The sequence below is a fragment of the Notolepis coatsorum genome (genome assembly GCF_963971535.1).
Source record: "Notolepis coatsorum genome assembly, chromosome: 7".
NCBI lineage: Eukaryota > Metazoa > Chordata > Actinopteri > Aulopiformes > Paralepididae > Notolepis > Notolepis coatsorum.
Genome location: NC_140171.1, coordinates 18,668,800 through 18,694,473, shown reverse-complemented (window position 1 = coordinate 18,694,473; position 25,674 = coordinate 18,668,800). Strand labels below are relative to the sequence as shown.

Here is a 25,674-nt window from a genome sequence, read left to right as displayed (position 1 = left end):
CAGTCGTCGGTGTACAGAGTGAACAGGATTGGTGAGATGATACCCACACAGGGACTTCAAGCGGCCAGTGCTGGTCACAGGAAAACCTGAGCAGTGCTGTGCGGCTGGACCCCAGATGCAGGGGAATAACCCCAGGGGCCAAGCCTGCGCTTCTAAGGCGGCGGTTACACCTTTCGTTTCATTTTTGTTTCATTGTCATATGCGTTTCGCCGCGACGTGGCAGCCTCGAGTCACACTTTCGTTTTTGTCACCTGAGCACACTGATGTAGTACACTGCCAAAGCAGTAGGTGGCAGTAGGTGGCAAACATGAAGGCAATTTCAACCAATCAGAACTTGAATGTGCCTGCAAAGCAAATGTCAACAAGGCAGGCGGGCGCCTATGGGCGCCACCATCTTTTGCCTAGTTACCCAATGCAGCACTTCTTTTTCAGCAAAGTCTAATAAAAGTGCAATAAACAAAACGGATACATTCACTGTGTGTTCTGCCTGTCATTTGTTGATGAAACAAAACTAACATCAACACAAGTGACCACCAAGAGCGGATAGTTTAGTCTAAAAAAAAGATCGGTAGCTACGTTGTTAGCTGCATGCTAACGTCAATGGAATTTGCCATTATAACAGTATAGCATTGTGGCTAGAAGCTAACGTTAGCTCACGCTAGTTAGCCAGCACCAAACTGATGATATCGGGAGCTATCAGTAGTTAGATAACATTAGAGACAACGCTGTGTGTATTAAACAAAGGTGAATAGATGACTGGGCCATTTTGTTTAATGCTTGTTAAGTTGAAAGAGGAGCTTTGAGCTAACATGGTCTGATAGCTCACGTTAGCCAGCTGCTCATGCAATCGGTAATGCTAGCAGAATGAATGGATGTAAACTTTATTTAACATATTGCATATGGGTACAATACAATACGGCTCAATACAAACAATTGTTAAGGGAATGCAGACTGTTGTAGCTTGGACTGGGGTCCTTATAACAATAACTTGACAACACATGGTAGCTGAAGCTATTTGGGACACGGAGCTATGTCCCAAACACACACACCCACACCCACACACACACACACACTGTTGTCACCGGAAGGGCACGCAGATGGTATCTACTGCGCATGGGCGTTTTCGCAACAACGGCTCCGTGCAGACTACACGGCTGTTGTCGGTGCGTTTTTTAGGGGTTCTCCAAAACGCAAACACAATTTAGTGTTTCAGCCGTATCCACCAAAAAACGCCAAAAAACGCATTTCTGTGTAAAAGGGACATGAAACGTATTCAAAAATGTATAAAAACGAGCACAAAAACACTGTGTAACTCCCGCTTAACTCTTACCTTAAGCCTGCGCAAGCAGGGTCAACCCAAGGCCAAGACTCCTGCGCAGTACGGTAACCAAGGTTACGGAATTCAAGGACCAAGCCCTATGCAGAACCCACAACGCAAGGCACCCAGAACACCTGGAGTCGAGCTGGGTTAACCACAGTCACTCAGCCAGACGGAGGATAAGAAGAAGACGCAGCGACCGCACAGAGACGACAAAGACGCAGCGACCGCACCCGAGGCGGCTAAACAATTGGGACAGAGACTCTTTGTGCTTTGTGTTTTTACCCTGTGAAAATGCATTGTATTGCCTGAGAAAGTGGTACTTAGAATTCTTCAGTAGAAATAAACGACGCCCCTTTTTGGCAAAACATTTACACCGTTTTTTTTGCCTGAACCCTAAGACAAGACCTCTTAGGGGGACGGTCAGCCTTCTCTTAGTAGACTCCCATACCTCCACCGCAGCGCCAGACCAGCCACAAGGTAACCTACGTTTTTATAGTAATTTTGGAAAAACCTAGAAAGCATTCTCTAGGAAAGGACCGAACAAGAGAAACGGGAACGGCCGCTGGACAAGAAGGTCCGCCCAAACGTTCTAAGACTCTTGGCGGTCCAACACCAGGGGAGGAACATAGGTCTGGTTAACCAGTGATCTCCTAACCCCTGGTAACGCATGTCTCCTCAAAACACCAAGTCAACCAAACTAAATGTAGCCAGAGAGAGGCTGAAAAGGTTTTGACTAAAATGGACAGTTTGAGAGTGGGGCCTCATCGGGCCAAAGCGGAGAGCAACACTCTCTCCCTCCGCAGCAAACGGGTCCCCCAGAAAGCTCCATACACCAAGCATCCCTAGTTTAAGCCAATCTCAGAAATAAAGATCAAGCCAAGAATTATTCTGGAAAGCGGATCACACGGATCCGTCCCGCCTGCCGCAGTGAGGACTTTGAGGCAAGAATCCACAATGGAAATAAGCCTTTTGGCTTTGAGGCAAGAATCCACAATGGAAATAAGCCTTTTGGCTTTATTGTGTTTTTAACCTCAATGATTTTTTTTAAATGTATGTATTCCTGCTGGGAAGTTTTATATATCAATTAATCAATCAATAACATTCTTTCTTGACCAGCAGAAAATGTTTAAATGATAAATTCATGAATCAATAATTTCTTCGGGGGGAAAGCAATGCTTTTATTCTCACCTTTCTAAAAGCTCTGCGGATGTATTCTAAAAAAATAAATAATATAAATGATTACTCTACATAAAAATGCTATCTATAACACCTTTTAACATCTGACTTTTTATTACAGAACAATTTATCAGAAAATCACCCAACATTAGTATAGTTTATGTATTGGTAATGCGAAACAAATATTTAAAAGAGAAAAAAATCTGGACTTGTTGTTTTTTCCAAATATACATTTGTATGAATTCTGGTAATGAAGAGAAACCAAAGCATTTTCCTATTACTGTAGATATTCAAATATTGTTATCCTGGTGGCACGCAGCAACAAGAATATTAATTTAGGCGTTAAAAAAGAATGATAGACGCTGATATCATGCTCTTCCGAACACTTCCCAAACAAAACAAAAAAAGAAAACACTTTTTTTCATCATAAGGATTGGATTCAGCAATTCCTCCCATTCTCCACTGCCTTGTCTTCAACCCATAGTGACTTTGTCTCAACCCTGAAATTTCTATTCTTTTGCAGAAGTCAAGCTGCCCACCGACGTGAGGATGGTCCTGGTGGGCAAGACGGGAGCTGGGAAGAGTGCAACAGGAAACACCATCCTGGGACGAGAGGCCTTTAAGGCAGAGGCTTCTGCGTCATCCATTACCTCACAGACTCAGCGCGCTGAGGGGGAAGTGCAGTTTTATAACGGTGTGGACAGTGTTAACATAACAGTGATTGACACCCCCGGACTGTTTGATACATCACTTTCCGTAGCACAGGTGAAAGCTGAAATAGACAGGTGCATTAACATGTCCCTGCCTGGACCCCATGTCTTCCTGTTGGTGATCAGTTTGAACAGGTGGACACAGGAGACCAGGGACACTCTTAAGTGGATCCAGGCCAACTTTGGGGAGGAGGCTAACTGCCACACAATCATACTGTTCACCGGCGTCGACCAGCTGAATGGGAAACCTGTGAAGACCTTTCTTGAAGAGAGCGACGAGGTTCAGGCTCTCCTCCGTAAGTGTAAGGGCAGGTACCACGTGTTCAACAACCAGGAGAAGAACGACAGGACCCAAGTCACGGAGCTGTTGCAGAAGACGGCGTCGGTGGTCAGAGAGAACGGAGGAGCGCACTACACCAGTGAGATATTTCAGGAGGCTCAGAGGAAGATCCAAGAGGCGGAGGAGAGACTGAGGCTGGAAGAGGAGAGACAAAAAAGGTGGGAGGAAGACATATTGAGATTCAAGATTCGTCAGGAGGTACTGGAAGAGGAACTTACAAAGATGAAAAGGGAACAAGTGGATACAAGGTTAAGACGCCAAGTAATGGCGTTAGGTATGACTTGTTCTGCTGCAGGAGCAGCAGTTGGTTCCCAGGTTTTGACTATCGGTGGCGTTCTAGTGGCAGGTGTAGCTTATTTTTTTGATAGTTTCAAATGAAATACTTACCAATAAATCAGGCTCGTCGAGTGATATCTTCTTTCAAACCGTTAATCACATGGTGCAGTCCAAAGTCACCATTATGAGTCTCTCGTCGATTATCGGTCTTGTGTTTCTGTGGTAATCCTGCCAACATGTGGACATTGAATTTACAATGATATATTGATGTTGACATTTCTGGAGTTGTTTAACACAGAGTGCCACGCCCCTTCCGGGAAGTGACCACTTCCGTGCCGCCCATTAACCCCATGTAAACATAGTTGTAGTTTCTAGAACTAAACCTATATTTTATAGTATCGCTATGGGTCTAATAACACCCTCGAGTCTCATTGAGCTACTTCTGGTCAACATGCAAAAAACATTTCCGTTTGATACCGTTTTGAATATGAACATAGTCCGGTCGCTTCTGAGCAATTCCAGGGAAAGGACACAAACAGCGCTTTTGTGTAATTCAATAAACACGTAATTTTTCGCCTGATTATCGGATCTTCCTGAAATCAACGCTAGATCATCACTATTATCCTTTGTGGTGCACGCATGCAATGTGGTTCAGACCGGCGCCCCCCCCCCTTCCTGCATCCCAACGGCAGAACAGCCAGACAAACAATTATAGCTTCAATCGCAGTAGAAATAAATATCAGATCAATGCGAGCTTTCATATATAGTGTCCTTACCTGGTCTCTGAAGTAATGAAAAAAAAATTATCCAATAATCTCATCGCTATTCCAGTTATCCACAGCGATCGTGCCTCCGACGTTATTGGGCATTGCTCAACGGGCGGGCGGGGTCAGTTGTCCAAGCCATCCCTATAAGCGTGTGTTTTGCCGGAGTGTTTAGGACCCGCCCCCACGCCGCAGCTCTGTATAGAAAATAAACGAACCCGTTTCTAACTGGGTGCATTACTGGCCGAAGGCATTAGAGGGCGGTATAATACCGTCTGCCAGCTCAGACAAACTCGGAACAGTATGCACAAGGTGCCCCGCTGAATTATGAATGGATATAGATAATAAAATAAATACCGTGACAGAAACGTAGATCTACGTTTCCGGCACTCAACGATCGGACGACAGAAACGTAGTTCTACGTGAACGGCACTGAAAGTGTTAATGAAACTGGTCACAATAAGGCCTTTGGATGATCTTGAGTAACCATGTCATAATTTCTGGAAAGAGAATGTTGAGGTTTTATGTGTAAAACATTGTAGAGTTACCTCTCCTGGCCTCAGGGTACCGCTGTTGTTGGTCTTGCATAGAGCAGCTTTAAGAATTAGAAAATGTGAGCATAATAACTCTCAAGGTTGGGCTGAACAGGAGTTATCTCCCAACAGCGTGGAATTGTCCATGCCCTTATGATCAGGCATGAGTGACCGGTGACGCAAAACCTTCCCTGCCAATAGGGAATATGCTATTTACATGTCAGAACTATGTAAAGGGCTCCAGTCTAATTTCTAGCATTTCAAGTGGCAGTTCACCCAAAATAAAATAAAAAAACTATTACATATATTATAAATTTACCTGGAGTGCTATATATCCATCTAGATACGGTTCTGTGTGATTTTTTATCGATGTCTGCCATCGCTCCAGTACAATGGAACTCAAACTGCAATTTCTTTCCAGAAATCATGATATAATTATAAACTTTAATAAATAATAAACTTTATTTGTATAGCCCCTTTCATACAAGACCTTTCAGCCCAAAGTGCTTCACAGCAGCAAAATAGACATAGGCATAAAACAAGCATAACATTGACTGAATAAAAGCAAGTTTTAGAGTGCAGACTAAAATAGATGGCAACAAAATAGGCATAAATGGACATACAATTCATAAAGTGCAGTGTATTAAAAGGCTAAGGTGAACGGCAAAGACATTCTAGTAGGCCTATCAATTATAGAGACGAGCATGATTGTGAGACCACAGCTACTACTTGTTGCTGCTGCTATGCCTTATATATATTCACTTTTGAATGTATTGTTTCTGATATTCTTAGAAATATTATATTATTTATTTATTTAATTTTGTTTTTGTACTACTAGCCCATATTAACGGGGCTCAAAAAAGTACCAAATACATTGCCTTTGGAATTTTATGAATTGCACTTATTAATTCACCTGGCTGCATGTATCTTTCTATGTATCTTTGAAATAAATTTACAGTATGTCATAATTAGAAACAATGTTTTTGGTCATATTTTATAGATCGTTCTTGTGTTACTACTACCCCAAGTTTACACTTGTCAGAATGACCCCTATAGGCCTACAGTATATTTAATATATTAACCTGTAATCCTCTGACTTTACCGGATAGTATACTCCTCAATGAGGAACTCGCACACGCACACTCTGACCATTCTTATGACATGTTACAGTATGTAATATGTATATTGATACATATTACATTTCACTGTTCAAATTGTAATGGCACACAGACAAGACTAACATTACTAAAATGTGCCCCCATTGCATTGTGGGTATCATTGCATATAATGTGTACATGTCACAGCATTGTACATGTATAATGTGTACATGGTATTGTACATGTATAATGTGTACATGTCATGGTATTGTACATGTATAACGGGTTCCCAACTTCCCATCGATACTCAACTTTATTTCGCAGTGGTTTCTCCCTCTGTTTACGTGCTGGACATTGGAATGCACTGCGGTAGTGTCTGGGAGCTTCTGAACGCCGACCTTGAATGGAACGTGGCATTAATTCATACCATTATGATTTAACTAGTACCAGAGAAGTATTAGGCTGCCTTGTTGGAAAAAAATATTCTAAACATTCTAACAGATGTTAAACTAGAAAACAAGTGCTTTTTACATATTGCACAGAATAATATAGCTGTTTTGTTTGTTTATAATTCAGAACTATATCTAGACATGGTCCTCAATAGCAAACCCGTCTTGCCTCTGTTTACAAAATTTTTTATTACGTACTATATAAATTGGGTATTTTTTTTATTAATTACAGAAAAAGGACCTGAAAACTGGAATTACATGACCACGTGTTCACGCATTAAGATTAAACTGGACTTTGAAGAAAGATTAAGATGAAAGATTTTGATTTGATTTAATTACGGATCCCCATTACATTTACATTTAGTCATTTAGCTGACGCTTTTATCCAAAGCGACTTACAAGTTCTGTACGACAAGTCATCAGGAAGGGTACAGCTCTATCAGCTGAGTAACAATGTTCATCAAAGTGTTGCATGCTACAGTGTAGGTTAGTTTATTAGGACAAGTGCATGACAGTAAGGTTAGTTCGGGTTATTATTTTTTTATTTCAGATAATGGTTGAAGAGGTGCGTCTTTAGTCGACAGCGATTGGACGGGTTTCGGCTGTCCTAACTGGGGTGGGTAGTTCATTCCACCATTATGGGGCAAGGACTGAGAATAGGCGACTTCTCTTTGATGACCCTCCCGGAGCTTGGATAGGAGTAGGTCTGAGGCGGCCAGAAGATGCAGAGCGTAGGGGTCTTGAGGGTGTGTAGTTAGAAACCATTGACCGGAGGTAGGCGGGAGCGGTTCCCTTTGCCGCACGGTATGCTAGGTCGAGGGCCGACTTCGGTAGGTTTGAGATCAGGCGGGCCGCTGTGTTCTGAATGAGTTGAAGAGGCTTGGTGGCAGTGCGTTGCAGTAGTCGAAGCGGGAGATGAGTTGATTGGACGAGGAGTTGGGTGGCTTTTGTCAGGAAGGGGCGGATCCATCTGACGTTGCTCAGGAGGAATCTGCAGGTTCTGGTTGTTGCTGCGATGTGAGCAGAGAAGTTCAACTGGTCGTCGAGGATAACACCAAAGTTCTTGGCGGTTGGGGACGCGGTCACAGCTGCATTCTCGACTGATGGAAAGGTCGGTCAGGGGGGAGGATTTGGCCGGCAGGTGGAGCAATTCTGTTTTGCTTAGGTTCAGTTTGAGGTGGTTGGTCGTCATCCAGGCGGAGATGTCGGACAGACAGGCCGAGATCCGCTCAGAGACGTGGATGTCTGAGGGAGGGAAGGAGAGGAAGAGTTGAGTATCATCGGCATAACAATGATACGAGAAGCCATGAGCCGTGATAATGTTACCCAGTGATTTAGTGTAGAGGGAGAAGAGAAGGGGTCCTAGGACCGAGCCCTGGGGGACACCCGTCCGCAGGGGGCGGGTGGCCGACAGGGTCCCTCTCCATGACACTTGGTAGGAGCGGTCATTGAGGTATGATGTCAGCCATGTCAGCGCAGAGCCAGCCACTCCCATTCCTGCGAGGGCCGCGAGGAGGATCTGATGGTTGACTGTCGAAGGCTGCAGATAGATCTAGGAGAATCGGGACAGAGTAGAGGGCTTTCGCTTTTGCTAAGTGAAGTGCCTCCGTGACCGCAATGAGGGCCGTTTCTGTGGACCAGTCCTGAAGCCTGACTGATTAGGGTCTAAGAGGTCATTCTGTAAGAGATAAGCAGTAAGTTGGCTGGATACAGCACGTCCAAGTGTTTTAGAAAGGAAGGAGAGGAGAGAGACACCATTAGCTGGTGCCATAGCAACCAGCTAGTCTTCCTGGGGTCCACACAAAAAAACAAAATTATTAAATGTCAGTACTCAACACACAATGCATAATGAAGCTAACAAATAAGATAGCTAAGAAACCGAAAACAAAAAACCAAATATTCTTTACAGTATTAAAGATTAAACTTAACATGCAGTGACACACACATGCAATTTCTTTCCTTTTTGGGTCGCCAATGAAATGTTCCTCTCTGCTTTTGACCCATCCCGTCGTCCTTCCCCCCCAAGGGCAGCCGGGAGCAGACATGGGCTGCGGCGTGGGGCCGCGCCCGGCGACCAATCCAAGTGCTCCTGTCCGTCTTCCTCAGGGACGTGACAGCTTTAGCGATCTGTTCTGCATGTTTTTCCGTTGGGTTTATCTTATCGGGATATACCCCACCTGGGTAACTGGCAATGTGGCAACCTGCTCCCCAAGCGGGAATCGAACCCTGGGCCTTCTAGCTGTGAGGCGACAGTGTTAACCACTACACCACTGTGCCGCTTGTGATAAATCTCAACTTTAGTATTTCAATAATGCGTCTGAAGGCCTTGGGAGGTGGATGAAGCCTAAGGAGGAGGGGCAGGCAGTACCGTTATAACCACACAAGTTATAACCACACGAGCCCATCATGCTGATTAGTCAGATAGTCAGACCACCAGCCCTGATTCCAAACTCTAACCTTAACCAACTTTGAAAGAGGGCCTAAGCTTAACCAGTTCGAAACAAGGCGGACATTAATAATTATTATTACATGGCGTTTTAACATTTGCCGAAATGCTTGATTGTGATTGGTCAATATCGCTCGTCAGAGGTCCGTTATTACTCGATAACGGACCTCTGCCGAGCAATAATGACCGCTGTGCGCAGCTGGACCAATCAAGCCCACTGACACACACTGCATCAGTGAAGCCAATCAGACACACCTGCCGGCTGCCGGCGATGACAGCGGAGCCCCGATGACAGCGGAGCCACAACAGAACTGCGTCTGCATTTGATCTCGTCTTGTCGATGGTGTAAAATGAATTGGGTATATTGTTAGTAAGTTAGCCATGTAATAAGCGGGATAATGTATAGCTATACTCGGTCATTGTCGCAAAATAATTGACCTTCACTACATTTAGAACACCTCTGCGAGGTGCCTCTGTATTCTAAACTCCGTGTCGGTAAATTATTTTGCGACAATGACCTCGTAGCTATACATTATCCCTTACATAAAATTATAAAAATTTATAAAATGTTCAATCAATCAATCGGGGAACATAGGACCCGGGGAACATAGGGATGACTCCACTTGAAACACTGATTTGTCAGAAGAGAGAATCATCATCATTGTGCTACACGGGGGGCGTCCTGCACAAAAACACAAACCTGCCATCTTTAAATAGCCTCGTGAATACTAAACATTATCTTTCATTATTTGTTTGCAGTGAGAACAAAGTGCAATAAACTAAAAAAGATACATTCAGTGTATCCTGCCTCATTTATTGATGCAACAAAACCAACGGCAACACAATTTACCGCCAAGAACAAAGAGTTTAGTCTCACAAATGATTGCTAATTTTGTTAGCTTATGTGCTAATGTGACTGGGATTTCCCATTATAACCGTTAGCATTGTGGCTAGCGTACATTAGCTAATAAGGCACTGGTTTCATAGCTTCGATATGTGTGTGAGTGTGTCGCGTTGAAGGTGACATCACAGCGCCCTATGACGACCAGCTACACTGACGGGGGGATTCATCCTTTGCTCACAGTCCTATACCTGGCTCCACACCCTGCTCCCGAGTTCTGGTTTCCGTGTTTGACCTTCGCCTGCCCGACTACTCTTCTCCTTGTGAACCTCCTGTACTGTCTGAGAACCTATCCCCGGATACGACCCCCTGCTTGTCTGATTACCTGTCTACGCGCCTACTCCCTGGACTGTCTGAGAAGCTAGCCCTGGCTACGACCCCCTGCTTCCTGTCTATGCACTAAAAGAGGATTCCCTCTTTTTTTTTGCACAAACAGCTAAATGTGTATCTTGCCTCTGTTTCCTGTTTTTATAACCCTAGTTACCGTATATGATTACTGGCAAGCGTCTTGCTTCGCCTATTGAACAGCTCGTTCATACCTATTGTATACATTGAAAGTATTTCTCATATACCTTACATCTATCCAGCCACGCCCACTTCTGGCTACGTATATAACCCTGTGGCGTGGCTGTGCTCCTCCTTCCGAGTCTGAATTTCATTCGAAAGACAGTCAGGGGTCCTCAGGGCCGCAAAGCAAGACGCTTGCCAGTAATCATATAACTAGGGTTATAGGATAACCTTCGTTATATTTCTTTACTGGCTACGCGTCTTGCTTCGCATATTGGACAAATGGGTGGAGCAAGGTGCGTAGACCTATAAATAAAATAAATAAATACGATAAATGTACCCACTGAGGTCCCCTTTACGACCACCAGAAAAATGGGGAGGGTCCTGGCCGTCACACTCGTCCTAACGAGGAGCGGAGGGATAGAACACCGACTATGCGAAAATAGGGTGCAGTACCCAATAAATGCACAAAGTGAGTAGAGTAAAAAACCTGCGTCTACCTCACCACGCATCCCGCCCGTTACCTAGCGACAGGATGCAGAGGAGGTTCCAGCCCCATGGACCGCACGAGAAACAGGGCTCTCTGTCAGGTCCATGAGCTAGAACCCGACCAAAGGGACCTGGTGAGGACAACGAAGCTGCGGCATACGTGTCCTCCCCAGGCGTTGTTTGTGACACCACCTCCCCTTTGTCAGGACCACCAAGTTCCACATTCTAACGAATCGGGGGGGGGGGGGGGGGGGGGGGGGGGCTCGACCGTGCCTGGAGGAGACGCACTGCTCCTTTGACCATGAGCCACACGGGGCGCTTAGAGGGGCTGACTGCTTAAAAACAGTACATCGATGGCCCACCCGCTGGGCTGGGCTAGACTGATCGTTTGACCGTAAACCACAGGGGGCGCTACCGGGACTGACTGCTCAAAAGCAACTCCACAGTGGGAAACCCCCCTGTGACGTTCGATCTGCCCCGTCATTTCCACCCGGAAATATAGAGGGCCCTCAAGCTGGCAGATTCCTTAGCAAGAGCAGAGCTCGACTGCCGCCTGGCGGAGACGTACTCCCTCCTGTCTGACCACATAAACACTGTTATGCTGTTCGGACAGACCAGGGCGTGCCGGTCCCCAAGACAGCGTTGAAACGCCCGGGACCAGGCACCGACTTCCCATTCCCAATACGTTAATTGTATAAAAAAAACAGGGGATAGACCCTTACATTATGACCCATTCATTGGGGCTGTAACTGGCCTTCTTCGCCAAAGGAAAGGACTCGATTCAAAATTGGCCTCTGTTTGGCCAGGGCTGTCGTAGCTGCGGGCTCTGATAACAGAGCTAGGTTCGTAAAACCTGAGAACGGCGTTGGGTGTATTGATAAGATAAGCCCCAACCCATAGTTTCTCCCCCATCTGAGGATAGGAGACCCGGTCCCACGTAGGGGCCCTTGACACAGGATTTTCATACAGAACCTGGGAAAAAACACACTCTTTGAGAGGGGGACGACGTTAGTTTATCCCGCAGAGCCAGATCCATTTGACAGCGTGAGCTGGGATTTTAGCTAAGCAGTCCTACAATTACCAGTATAACCTCCTCTCGGATTAATTCAGAACTGGGACCCTGTGATGACATTTAGACAGGACCCACACATAACCCCACTATTTCGAGTCGGCGGGTATGGGGAACCCCCCCCCCCCCCTCTGCGACGAGCCGGATATGTTAATACCTGCTCTGACACTGAGGTCGTCAGATTATCCTGACAGGGCAGGACCTCATGTACATACGTCATTATGTCGACGCGTACAGGGATTCCCCTTAGTGACGAGTGCACCTGACGAGGCTTATTACACGCACCCTTGTCAGGATTTCACAAAATGTATATAGTATACCCAAAGATAAGGGTTTATATTTCCACCCCCCAGACAACCTCATGAAAGCAAAACATACAAAACATGCACACGAGAGCCCCACGGCTCCATTTCACAAGACAAATAATTGCCGCCCGCTTACTTTTCTTTATCAGAAAAGGCAACAGGGCCCACTTGTCACTTTGTTTGAGGCATACATTAATCACATTAGTGAAATGACTGCACGTTGTTTAAAGGGCTCATATTTTGAAATTGTTTTCACTATTTGGGCAATTTTACACAATTCCTGTGAATCTATGGAACACATCTGTAAGGTGTTTTTCAATTAAATTCATTATGTATTTTTAATCAAGTACTTTGGTGAACCACTTTCTGCCCTTGCAAAGTCCTAGCTGTTTTTGGCTGGGCTCCGCCCATACTCGCAATGCGCTTTGAGTGCACTGGCAAATACCTTTGGGGGGGGGGAGAGAGGGAGAGAGAGAGGGAGAGCGCGAGGCTGCAATTTGTGTGTGCGTGTCTCTGTGTCTTCATGTGTGCCTATGTGTGTGTGCTGACAGCAGGGGTGTAACTCACGCGGGGGACATTGGAAAGTGTCCCCCGCATGGTTTCAGAATGCAGTTATGTACCCCCCCCCGTTTTACCGTCCAAAGAGCTGAGTCTGACTACCTGTCCTATTATTATGCAAAGAGCAGTAGATGGGGGTCACATTCTTGCCCTGCACGGGCCAAGTACCCACTCGCTAAAGTACTCGTCTTTGCATAATAATAGCTTGGGTCGTCAGCCGAGGTGCGTGTTAAAATACGTCATCACATACGGTATAAAGAGAGATAAGATAAGACATTCAGTGCTATGTCCGACTCCTACCTGCGTGATTGCAACAACGAGATGGCACCGTCGCCCAAGAGGAGAAAGCTACTTCTTCAAAGCAAACTAAGTTTTGCTACGCTGTCGCCTAGAGCTAAACCAGCAGCAGTGATGCCACCACCACGAAACAGGAGGGCAACGGCAAGACTGGCAAGTAACAGCATTTTAGAAGATTTTCTTTTTTTAATATAGGCCTAATGTATTTGTCCAGATTGACTAAGCTATAGCTATTTGCCTGTTTGTTTCTCTTGAAAATAATCGTGGTTCATAAGTCCATGATTGATTGATTGATTGAAAAGTTTATTAACAGATTGCAGAATGGGTACAGTACAGTACAGCTCAATACATACAATTGTTAAGAGGATGCAGACCTGAGAAAGACTTTCGTCTTGTTTCCATCAGGGTCCCCCATTTTGTACCTGTAATTAAATGTGATTAAAAGTGATTGGTGATAGATAAAGGTGATAGATACATTAAGAGTTAAAATTGTATATTGTATAGTAGTGTTTCTCAGGAACTTAGCATGTCTTTTTTTTTTATCATGCATATCTTGTATTACTGTGTTCATAATTGCTAATTGAAGCACCATATAATAAATGTTCTTTCACCATAAACCTTTCAAATTTGTTTATTATTTGTCACAACAGAATACTTGTTTTTTGTATGAGCTCAGTGTGTCGTTTACATGGAGAAATGGCGCCACCGCCTGGGAAAATGCGGTATTGCACCCCTGGTATTTAAAAAAAAATCTACGTCATTCGCCACGCCCCCGAATATGTCCCCCCCACATCTACAGAGAGAGTTACGCCACTGGCTGACAGCATGGTTCTGTGGGACTAATTAATTTCACTGCAGGGGGGCATAATCCCACGGGACAATGCATTGATAACTTGTTTCAAATGACAATATACCCCTGTGAATATTATTGCACGGATCGGAATACGGGCGCGCGCGTCGACAGTGATACAGCGAGTGCTGATGCGAGAGAGAGCCGACACCTCCTCGATAGACGAACCGAGGGGGGGCAGTGGAGCGGTGGAGGCCGAGCAGTGGAAGCGTTGGTGGAGTCCTGAAAAGGACTTTTTGTTTGGTGGCAATGACATCTCTAAACTAAATTCGCTTTGAGAAAAAAACTACTACTCCAACTCTCAGACTGCAGTGACGCGTTTGAGCAATACAAACACTTTCGAATGAAAGAACGAGGGAGGAGAAGCACAGCCACAGGTTTATATATGCTTATGGAATTGTCAATCAGCAGTCAAGAAAGCTGACTTCATTACTGCCTACGCCCATAGTCTAAATCTGCAGCTCCTGGCTCTAACTGAGACCTGGATAACCCCCAATAACTCGTCAACACCTGCAGCATTATCTACAAACTATAACTTCACTCACACACCTCGACCCTCCAGACGAGGTGGAGGCACTGGCCTCATGACATCTCCTTCATGGGCTACAAACCTAATGCAACTCCCAGAACTGTCACTCTCCTCCCTCGAATATCATGCAGTATCTGTCTCTAATCCTTTCAATCTCACCATTGTTACACTCTATCGCCCTCCAGGTCCCCTCGATCACTTCACAGATGAGCTGGACATGCTTCTAAGCTCCTTACCGGAAGATGGTACCCCGCTCCTTCTATTGGGCGACTTCAACCTGCCTGACTCATCTCAGTCGGTCCCAGTGGTCTCCCTCCTACAACAATTTGACCTGACTCCCACTGCCATGCCTCCCACCCACAAAGCAGGCAACTCCTTGGATCTCATATTTTCCCGTAACTCCAGCATCATTAACACCACGGTAACTCCCCTACATGTATCTGACCATTCCTTCATATCCTTCTCACTAACTCTCATGCTTAACCGAAAAGTCTTCACCCCAACTCAAACCGTCTCACTCAGACGCAACCTGCCCTCCCTATCCCCCTCCACCCTCTCCTCTGACATAATATCCGCTCTACCTTTGAGTGACACCTTCTCTGCTCTCCCCACAGAGATGGCAACCTCCACCCTCCTCTCAGCCCTTGCAACCTCCTTCGACAAGCTCTGTCCCCTCGTTGAGAAACCTGCCCGCCGTTCCCCACCCAGTCCATGGCTGACGGATGCAGTGAGAGAACAAAGACAGGTCCTGAGAGCGGCTGAGAGGAAGTATAGAAAGTCACGCCTCACTGCTGACATCGACACATATCACAACCTCTTGTTAACATTCTCCAAAACCATTACTAATGCCAAAGCTTCTTTCTTTCACCATAGGATCGAGGCCTCTGCCAAGAATCTTCGCAAACTGCATGCTACCATGTCCTCCCTCCTCACTCCCCCCCCACCTCCTCCTCCCTCATCTTTTTCTGCCGAAGACTTTGCGATCTTCTTTGAGGAAAAAGTGGAGAACATCCGCAGCTCCTTCTCCCAACCCCCACCCATTCCAAACGCTGAATTGAGAACCTCATCCTTCACTCTGTCATCTTTCTCTCCCATTACAGAAGCCGAGACCCTGACACTGGTAACGTCGAACCGTCCGACTACATGCCAGCTGGACCAGCTACCCTCCCCACTCCTCCAGACCATAGCACCGGACATCCTCCCATTCCTAACTGCAACCATCAACTCCTCACTCAACTCGGGGGTGGTCCCCACCTCCCTAAAACAAGCCAGAGTCACGCCCCTCATAAAAAAACCAACCCTGAACCCCACCGTCATAGCCAACTATCGCCCTGTCTCTCTTCTCTCCTTCCTTTCTAAAACACTTGAACGTGCTGTATCCAACCAACTTACTGCTTATCTCTTACAGAATGACCTCCTAGACCCCAATCAGTCTGGCTTCCGGACTGGCCACTCCACAGAAACGGCCCTCATTGCGGTCACAGAGGCACTTCACTTAGCAAAAGCGAAAGGCCTCTCCTCTGTCCTGATTCTCCTAGATCTATCTGCAGCCTTCGACACAGTCAACCATCAGATCCTCCTCGCGGCCCTCGCAGGAATGGGAGTGGCTGGATCTGCGCTGACATGGCTGACATCATACCTCAATGACCGCTCCTACCAAGTGTCATGGAGAGGGACTCTTGTCGGCCATCCGCCCCCTCCGGACGGGTGTCCCCCAGGGCTCGGTCCTAGGACCCCTTCTCTTCTCCCTCTACACTAAATCACTGGGTAACATTATCACATCTCATGGCTTCTCATATCATTGTTATGCCGATGATACTCAACTCTTCCTCTCCTTCCCTCCCTCAGATATCCACGTCTCTGAGCGGATCTCGGCCTGTCTGTCCGACATCTCCGCCTGGATGACGACCAACCACCTCAAACTGAACCTAAGCAAAACAGAATTGCTCCACCTGCCGGCCAAATCCTCCCCCCTGACCGACCTCTCCATCACAGTCGAGAATGCAGCTGTGACCGCGTCGCCGACCGCCAAGAACCTTGGTGTTGTCCTCGACGACCAGTTGAACTTCTCTGCTCACATCGCAGCGACAACCAGAACCTGCAGATTCCTCCTGAGCAACGTCAGAAGGATACGCCCCTTCCTGACAAAAGAAGCCACCCAACTCCTCGTCCAATCAACAGTCATCTCCCGCCTCGACTACTGCAACGCACTGCTAGCTGGCCTCCCGGCCACTGCCACCAAGCCTCTTCAACTCATTCAAAATGCAGCGGCCCGCCTGATCTCAAACCTACCGAAGTCAGCCCATGTCACCCCACTTCTTAGGGACCTGCACTGGCTCCCCATTGCTGCACGTATCCGCTTCAAGGCCCTCGACCTAGCATACCGTGCGGCAAAGGGAACCGCTCCCGCCTACCTCCGGTCAATGGTCTCTAACTACACACCCTCAAGACCCCTACGCTCTGCGTCTTCTGGCCGCCTCAGATCTACTCCTATCCAAGCTCCCGGAGGGTCATCAAAGAGAAGCCGCCTATTCTCAGTCCTTGCCCCACAATGGTGGAATGAACTACCCATCCCAGTTAGGACAGCCGAATCCCGTCCAATCTTTCGCCGTCGACTAAAGACTCACTTCTTCAACCATTATCTGAAATGATAAAAAAAAAAAAAAAAAAAAAATCTAACCCCGACTAACCTTAATGTCATGCACTTGTCCTAATAAACTAACCTACACTGTAACACGCAACACTTTGATGAACATTGTTACTCAGCTGATAGAGTTATACCCTTCTTGCTGTCTTGTCGCACAGAACTTGTAAGTCGCTTTGGATAAAAGCGTCAGCTAAATGACTAAATGTAAATGTAAATGTATATACGTAGCCAGAAGTGGGCGTGGCTGGATAGATGTAAGGTGCATGAGAAATACTTTCTATGTATACAATTAGGTATGAACTAGCTGTTCAATAGGCAAAGCAAGACACGTAGCCAGCAGTAGCGGCTCGTGGATGCTTCGCCACTAGGGGCGCTATACCAAACATTTTGCAAACATGTACAAGGCACGCATTGGCGAATATTATCACCATTGCCATCGATCAATATATGATCAGTCAGTCAAATGCAACCACGTTTCCAATAGCCCAACACAAACACGCACAGCTCTCTCTCTCTCTCTCTCTCTCTCTCTCTCTCGCTCTCTCTCTCTCTCTCTCAGATGATGTCAGATCCATTCAATAATAACCACATTTGTATATCTCGTCATTTTAAACAAGTTACCATTCATTGTCTGAGTGGTTATGCCCCACACGCGGCGAAATTAGAGAGAGAGAGAGAGAGCATTTTAGTAGAGTTACATTTTCAACAAGATTACTGCTATTTAAAGGGGAACTATCTTATAAATGACCTTTTCCTGTGTTTAGGGTTATTTTCTAGCTATGTGGACTTATAGTAATAGAATCTATGTCTCTAATTCTCGATTTGGCGCATTCTTCCAATTCTCCCCTCACAATAATGTCCCTCCCTCAAGTGAGTCATCTGAAAATTTGCCTATATGGGACGTCATATGGTGCATTTGCATAATAACACCCGCCCCCTCTAGCTGCCCGCCGAGCGAGAGAAGCAGAGAACTGTAAACGCTCTGCGTCTCCCTCTCCCTCTCGAGGAAGTTCACCACCGCGCTGCGCCACAGACAGCTCATGCTCCCGAACCGAGAGAGAGAGAACTGTAAACACTCTGCGTGTCCTCCCGGCTCAAGTCCACCACCGCGCTGCGCCACAGACAGCTCATGCTCCCGAACCGAGAGAGAGAGAACTGTAAACACTCTGCGTGTCCTCCCGGCTCAAGTCCACCACCGCGCTGCGCCACAGACAGCTCATGCTCCCGAACCGAGAGAGAGAGAACTGTAAACACTCTGCGTGTCCTCCCGGCTCCCTCTCCCGGGAGGACACGCAGAGTGTTTACACTTTTTTTTTCTCTCTCTCTCTCTCTCTCTCTCTCATAGCAGCAGCAAACTAACACAATGTATAGACATAGGGTGTCTGTCTGTCTACACCCCCTCTCTCTCTCTCTCTCTCGACTGACTGTCACTCAAAGTGCTTATGGGCGGAGCCAGGCCATAACAGCCTGATTTCTTGTGGCTGAAAAATGATGGGTTTGAGTACTTGATTAGAAATATAAACCAATGCATTTTTTTTTTTTTAAACGTACAGATGTCTTCAATAGACTGACATGAATTGTTTAAAGTTGCCCAAATAGTGCTAGGAATAGTAAAATAGTTCCCCTTTAAACACTTCATGGAAACGGGGTAACGTTAACCTTATGTCGACTGTAGTATTGTATGACCTCGACATAACGTTTAAACGTTAACGTTACTCCGTTTCCATGCAGTAATTATAAAAGTGGCCAGCTAAGATAACGGAGCTAACAGCTAGCAGTAGCTGTTAGCTGAAAGCTGTAACGTTACAACGAATCAGCTGTTGATATTATGCGGCATCAGTAGACAACGTATCATGTATTAAACTAGAGTTAAGATCGCTAATCTACCTTGTTGTTGGCTTGTTGATAAAGTATATCCACTCCATGGCATTGTCCATCCAGCCTGTGTTGATGTCCATCCATTGTCCATGCACGTCCCTCCACACTGCATCCATATATAGCTTGTTGTTAGCCAACAAGTACTGTGTGAGTGAAGAGCTGTGTCTTTGTCCATTTCCGCCTCGAACAGCCTGCAAACTACCTGGTGTTCTATCGCCATGCTCTAAGACAAACTCTAACCTTAACCAACTTTGAAAGAGTGCCTAAGCCTAACCGTTGAAATAACTTGCCATCACGCTCCAAGACAAATATCTGCATCACACAACACAACAACAGCATAAACTCATGTTGCAAACTGCGGTTACGGAAAGTACCGCGTCGGCCAATCGGAGAGCTTTTAGACGCTCGGCTGCTTGCTAGATCGCTTCAAACCAGCGCCCGAGTTCCATCATAATACATCATATTCAACGCAAAGCGCGTGGCTGCGACGGATACAGCGATAAACCAGTGCACGGCGGGCACGCGCACTCCAGGCGCAATTGCGCCTAGCCCAGAGAGAAATACGGCGAGGAGAAATGCCTGCGGCTACGTAATGAAAAGGTCTATATCAGACAGAATCGTCACTTCCTGTTCAGGAAAACTATTATTAATCTTTGTAAAATTAAGTTATATTGTGCATTGGAAACAAACACTTAAAGAGTAAATATTATTCATTTTAAACATGTTTATATTATTTATAGGGCTATAAAACAAAAAACTAAAGTTTTTTTCTCTTCTTCTCTCAATTAACAGGTGGGTCGGCGCCCTAGCGCCCCTAGTGGTAGAGCCGCCACTGGTAGCCAGTAAAGAAATATAACAAGTACTATATGAATTGCATATTTTGTAAATTACTTATAGAAAAAAGCACCTTAAAACTGAGATTACCTGACCATGTGATACATTTCAACTTTAGTATTTAAATAATGCATTCATTTCAATCCGTGTTAACAGCCCTGCAGCTGCTAGTTTCATTTCTTTGTTGCTCCTCCTTTTTTCTTTTGGCAGTTTCGGTTTCCTGGAAATGCTTGCGCTCTGTAAAACCAACAAAGGAGGAGTGGACAGAAAAACACTACAAACTCTGAGAGCGTGTTTCAGGAGGTTGATGGCTTTGAATAGAGAGACTAATGCATGTCCACCATATTGGATCTGTGGTTAAACGTATCCTCTGGATAGTTTTCTGGTGACTTTATTCTACAACAAAATGGATGTACCTCGGACGGGTAAGAACCATTCCTTACTAGACTGCATTACATACTGGAGTGGAGTTGCACTGTGTATCTTTGGGAGTGGAAATCGTTTGACATTCCTTACAAGTATTCTTATGTCATAGAATATATTTATGTAGTAAACATTTAGCCTCTTCTAAACTTCAACTATTTGGTCCTGACAGTTGTGTTAACCCAGTGTTTCTCAAAGTGGGGGGCGCGCCCCCCAGGGGGGGCGCAGAGGCATGACAGGGGGGGCCTTGAGATTTATTAAAAAAAAAAAAATTGGATTACAGAAAATTATCACTAAAGTGCTATCTGTTGCAGCTGCACTGTTCTCCATGAAAATAACATTTCTCAATCTGAAAATCATTATTTAATAAAACACAGAAAAGGATCACCAAGTTACTCTGGATAAAAAAAACCTTTACAGACAACATTGAGACAAAGCTTCCTGACACATCTCCATCCAAACTCTTGGAAGAACTCTTTGAAATCTCATCTGATACCACCTAGAGAGCTAGTTTCAGAGTGTGCTGTGGTGCTGAGTACCAAGTATCTCATCTCATGGCCCACCAAGTATCTCATGATGCAGAAGGTGTTGATACCATTCAGCACCACATACAGGCAGGGGTCGGGAACCTATGGCTCGCGAGCCATATATGGCTCTTCTGGTGACAGCATATGGCTCCCAGAAATTTTAGTAATTTTTTTTCTTTTTTTTTTAATACTTGTGATATTTCTTAATAATATTGTGTCATTTTAAAGTAAACAGAAATTAGTTTTGAAGATACAGCTAATAGTATCTGTAGCTGAAGATATAGCGAGCAGAGCTGGCGAGGGAACACAGAAATAATAAGTGGACAGAAATAAAAAATCTTCAACCTGAAGACCAGCTGATTCTTAAAACTTGGAACGAGCTTCCTGTGACATACCACACAATGCAGCGTGAGTATTGCCGTATTGACCATGTTTGGCTCTACATATGCATGTGGGCAGTCATTCTCGCATATGAGGAACATTAAGACCAACCTACGCTCACGTTTAACTGATGGAAGCCTCAACGCCTGCATGAAGCTCAACCTCACCACGTATGAACCAGATTACAAGGCCATCAGCAAAACCATGCAGCACCAGAAGTCGCATTAAAAGTAAGACATATTTAATTTATTATACGTTAAAAATACTATATGGCTCTCAATGAAATATATTTAGAAATATTTGGCTTTTATGGCTCTCCCAGTCAAAAAGGTTCCTGACCCCTGACATACAGTATCTGTGTGAAGCTGGCTTTTCATCCATGACAGCTTTGAAAACAAAATATAGGGCCAATTTGAAAGGTCACGATATTGGTGTTATTTCAATAAATTTAAACATGGCCCATTTCATGACTATTTTGTTGGGGCGAGGGGGGGGGGGGGCCCAAAATATTTTGGTCCGCCAAAGGGGGGCCTGACAGAAAAAGTTTGAGAAGCACTGTGTTAACCCTTCAGTTTTAGGTTCAAACGGTGCTCAGCAGGACAGATGTTTATTGAAAATACTATCTTCTTTTTTTACTCTTTAAATCACCTTCCCAAAAGCACAGAGAGCAGCTTTGAAGTATTTGTTACGGTATTTCATTGCCCACCCTTCATGTTTTACATTCATCTTACATCCCTGCACGAGTTAACAACCGACAGAAAGTTGACTGGGTTTACTTTGTATCTGTCCTTTGATAGAGTCCCGTTCTCCAGTTATCCGTGACTTGAGGATTGTTCTGGTGGGAAAGACTGGCGCAGGGAAGAGTTCAACAGGGAACACCATCCTGGGACGACGAGCCTTTCACACAGAGGATATATCCTTGTCATCCGTGACCACTCACTGTTTGAAACGAACCAGCAAATTTGATGACAGAACCGTCAGCGTCGTTGACACCCCCGGGGTCTTTGACACGTCGATGACAGACGAGGAGCTGAGAAGAGAAATAGATAAATGCATCTCTCTGTCCCTCCCGGGACCTCACGTGTTCCTGCTGGTGATCAGCCTGATGGTCCGGTTCACGCCGGAGGAGAGGAAGGCCGTCCGGTGGATCAAGGACAACTTCGGCGAAGGGGCGTCCAAGCACACCCTGGTGCTTTTCACCGGCGGAGACAAGCTCGGTAGCCAGTCAATCAAGAGATGCCCCGAACTCATGGAGCTCATCGGTGACTGCGCACCTGGGTATCTGCTTTTTGACAACACACACGACGAGGACAACCGCACTCAGGTTTCTGAGCTGTTTGAAAAGATAGATGAAGTGGTGGAGCGGAATGGAAACCACTACACCAGCGACATATACCAGAGGGCACAGAGAAAGATAGACAATGATGAGTGGTGGATGAGTTGGGGTGGCACTGTGGATAATGCAGCTAATGGTCTGATGTTGGCAGGATTGGTAGCTCCTAATCCTGCAGTTAGATCAGCACTCATGGTCACAGCTATGGTATCTAAAGGCCTTCGGAGGTGGATGAAGCCTAAGGAGGAGGGGCAGGTAGTACTGTTATAACCACACAAGCCTATCGTGCTGATTTCCGTTGGTATAGAATGTTGATGATGTTGTATATTGTTTCATAATTATGTGGACAGTGCATCATGATGCTCAGAAACACGGCTGCCACATCACTGTTCATTCAATTGATGCCGTTGCCATGGTATCACTGGAACGTTCATTTAAATGATGCCGTTACAACACACCTTTATTTTTTATTTAACCAGGCAGGTAAATTAAGAACAAATTCTTATTTTCAGTGACGTCCCGGGGCGAAAGGAAAAAAGGTCGGTAAGGGTAACAGAGAAAGGGGGGAAATAATAATAAAATAGAAGAGAGACAGATGGTACAACAAACATCAGGTATGGGAAAGTTATTTTTTAGTTGTGATTAATAAACTCACATCTACGCCAACCGGATAATTATATACTGTATACCAATAGTGGTAGCTTATATTGCAAGGTAAATGGTCTTGGGACTATACAACCAAAATAATATTGGATGATAAATCATTGTTGTTTGAGTGTTTTAGGCAGAGTCGACCAACAGCTAGTGTGTGCAACAAAAGATGTGCAACTTTCTTACACATTAGGAAGGTTAAACCCTATTAGGATTAGGAAGGTTAAACCCTATTAGGAAGGTTTGTAGCGGTGGTCAGCCCAATATAATCAAAGTGTAAATGTTACAGTGGTGCATTGGGCGCCAGACAAGCTAAAACCTGTCAATAAATTAAATAAGCAAAATGAAAGCTTACTGTCGTTACCGGCTAGCTCCAGGTAACCTCCACTACAAAAAACAGCATGTGATAAGGTTTGAAATAAGAGGCAGGCAAACAGTATTCAGTGAAATAATATATACTGTATTCAAAATAATCAAGTGCAAAACAGATACATAGAATACAAGTGAAAAGGGGTAATGAGTCAAATAAATAAACAGTCCAGATTGGGTGTGTGCTCAGTGAGTGTGTGTGTGGGGGTAGCAGGCTGGGGTAGGCCGAAGTGGTGGCTGAGGAGAGCTTGGGGGTTTGTAGGAGGGAGCTGGGAGAACAGGGACAATGGAGACCTTGAGTCACTGTCAAAGTGCAACGTGGTCAAGTCAGGGTTATTTGGGGTTTTGAAGACGGGTGACAGTTCAGTGAAGTAGTGAAATGGAAAATGACTGTGATAACTTATCCGTCTGTTTCACTGGTGCCTTCTCTCCACTGGTGTCTTGGAAGTGGAACCTCTGATCGGCCATATCCTGTGCCACTGGATCCTTGAGAACTCCATTTTGTAATTCCTCCAAATTGACTTATTTATGTTGCTTTCTTGGTTTTCTTCATCAAGCTTGGTCTCGGTCTTTGCTTGTTCTCACTCCACTCTGGTTGCTTGCTCTGCTCCACTTGCTCTGCTGCCCATTCTGCAAAATACTCAGCTGAGTCCTATATGGAAATTAGGCTGCCTGCCTTAAAGGGGCAGTGCCAATAGGCTACTCTGCTACAGGTTACGTTACAGGTTAAACCATATTAGTAAGGTTAAACCCTATTAGGAAGGTTAAACCCCTAGCCCTATTTCATACTTACTCATGATGATGATGATGATGTTGGTAGAGTCCTTCCTCAACACAATCCATGCTGTTCCTCATACCAGCTCTGGATAGTTAGCCACATGCAATGCAAATGCAAAGCCAATTTGGGTCAAGCTCCTGTCTATATACAAGCTGAGTGAGGCTCACTGAAATCTACTTTGTGTGCACTGGAGTATATTTCAGTGAGCCTCGGTCAGCTTGTACAGCAACATCAGCATTGCTAAGTAAGACATTGGGCTGCTGGGCTGCGTTAGGGTTTAACAAATCTGAACTATACCTTTAAGTACAGTAAAGCAGGGGTATTTGGCCATAACTGGCTGGATAGGCACCTATAGTATTTGCCAATGTTTTATGTTCTGGTTACATTTTAAGGGATGTCTACAGTATGTAGCATTCACGATTCAAATGTATGTTATGTACGGTGATAGTATGGTTGGTTGTTTGGAGGCACTTTAGGAAAGGCTTTAGGCTTTGGCAAAATGTTGTTACATGATCCCCCCCCAACAGGTGGCACCATTGCAGCACAATTAATCTGCAACACATTTTCTGTTTCATGTAATTGATTAACCAGTGACATCTGCTGCCATGTGGTGTAACATGTATGTATATCTTGGTTCATCCCCGGGTTCCCTCATATTTCCCCCCCACAAACAAGCAAAATGTGTGTTTGTTTTGTTCAGCCCTTTGTTTGCCCTGCATACGAGAGGTGTGTGTCTGTGGCTGCCGGCCACACAGAGCAGTGGTCCTCCCCCGCTGATGATACGTGGTCCTCAATAAAGAATTATCTTTCCTAAACCGAAGAGTTGTTTCTTGCTAAACTATTCCTCCACAGTGTAGTTGTGTTGTGTGTAGTGTAGTTGGTGGGTGCATTGGCAAATCCTTGGGGGTGGGCTCACAAACCTAAAGGTAGAATCTGTAACATGGTACTGCACTTTGTTTACAGTTTTTGTTTAAATTTCAGTGGGAGTAGGCGAGGGGTTGCTACTGCTGGCCACACCTCAGACCTGCATTTTATATAGCTCTTTTATCCAAGAAAGGATAATAGGATTGAACACAATCCTTTGGTTATCGTGATGGTAGGTTTATCACTGACTTCATGAAGAAGGTATACCTATGGCATTCCAATGACACAACATAATTCATATTTGGAGATAATTGGCCTGGTTCCACAACTGCATTGGATTACAGTTAGAAATCGTATAAATAAAAGTCTGAA

At 45.2% G+C, this 25,674-nt stretch overlaps 1 protein-coding gene across 1 annotated transcript in view; it reads left to right on the top strand.

The window, feature by feature from the left end:
• The window catches only part of LOC311231574 (uncharacterized protein), a 72,708-nt gene extending 47,486 nt beyond the window's left edge, over positions 1-25,222 (top strand). Inside the window, exons 10-11 of the mRNA XM_084318203.1 lie at positions 3,021-3,914; positions 22,105-25,222. Coding sequence (XP_084174329.1) covers positions 3,021-3,914; positions 22,105-22,910 — 1,700 coding nt within the window. The 3' untranslated portion in view covers positions 22,911-25,222. The remainder of the gene's footprint in view (positions 1-3,020; positions 3,915-22,104) is intronic.
• The last annotated feature ends 452 nt before the right edge of the window (positions 25,223-25,674 follow it).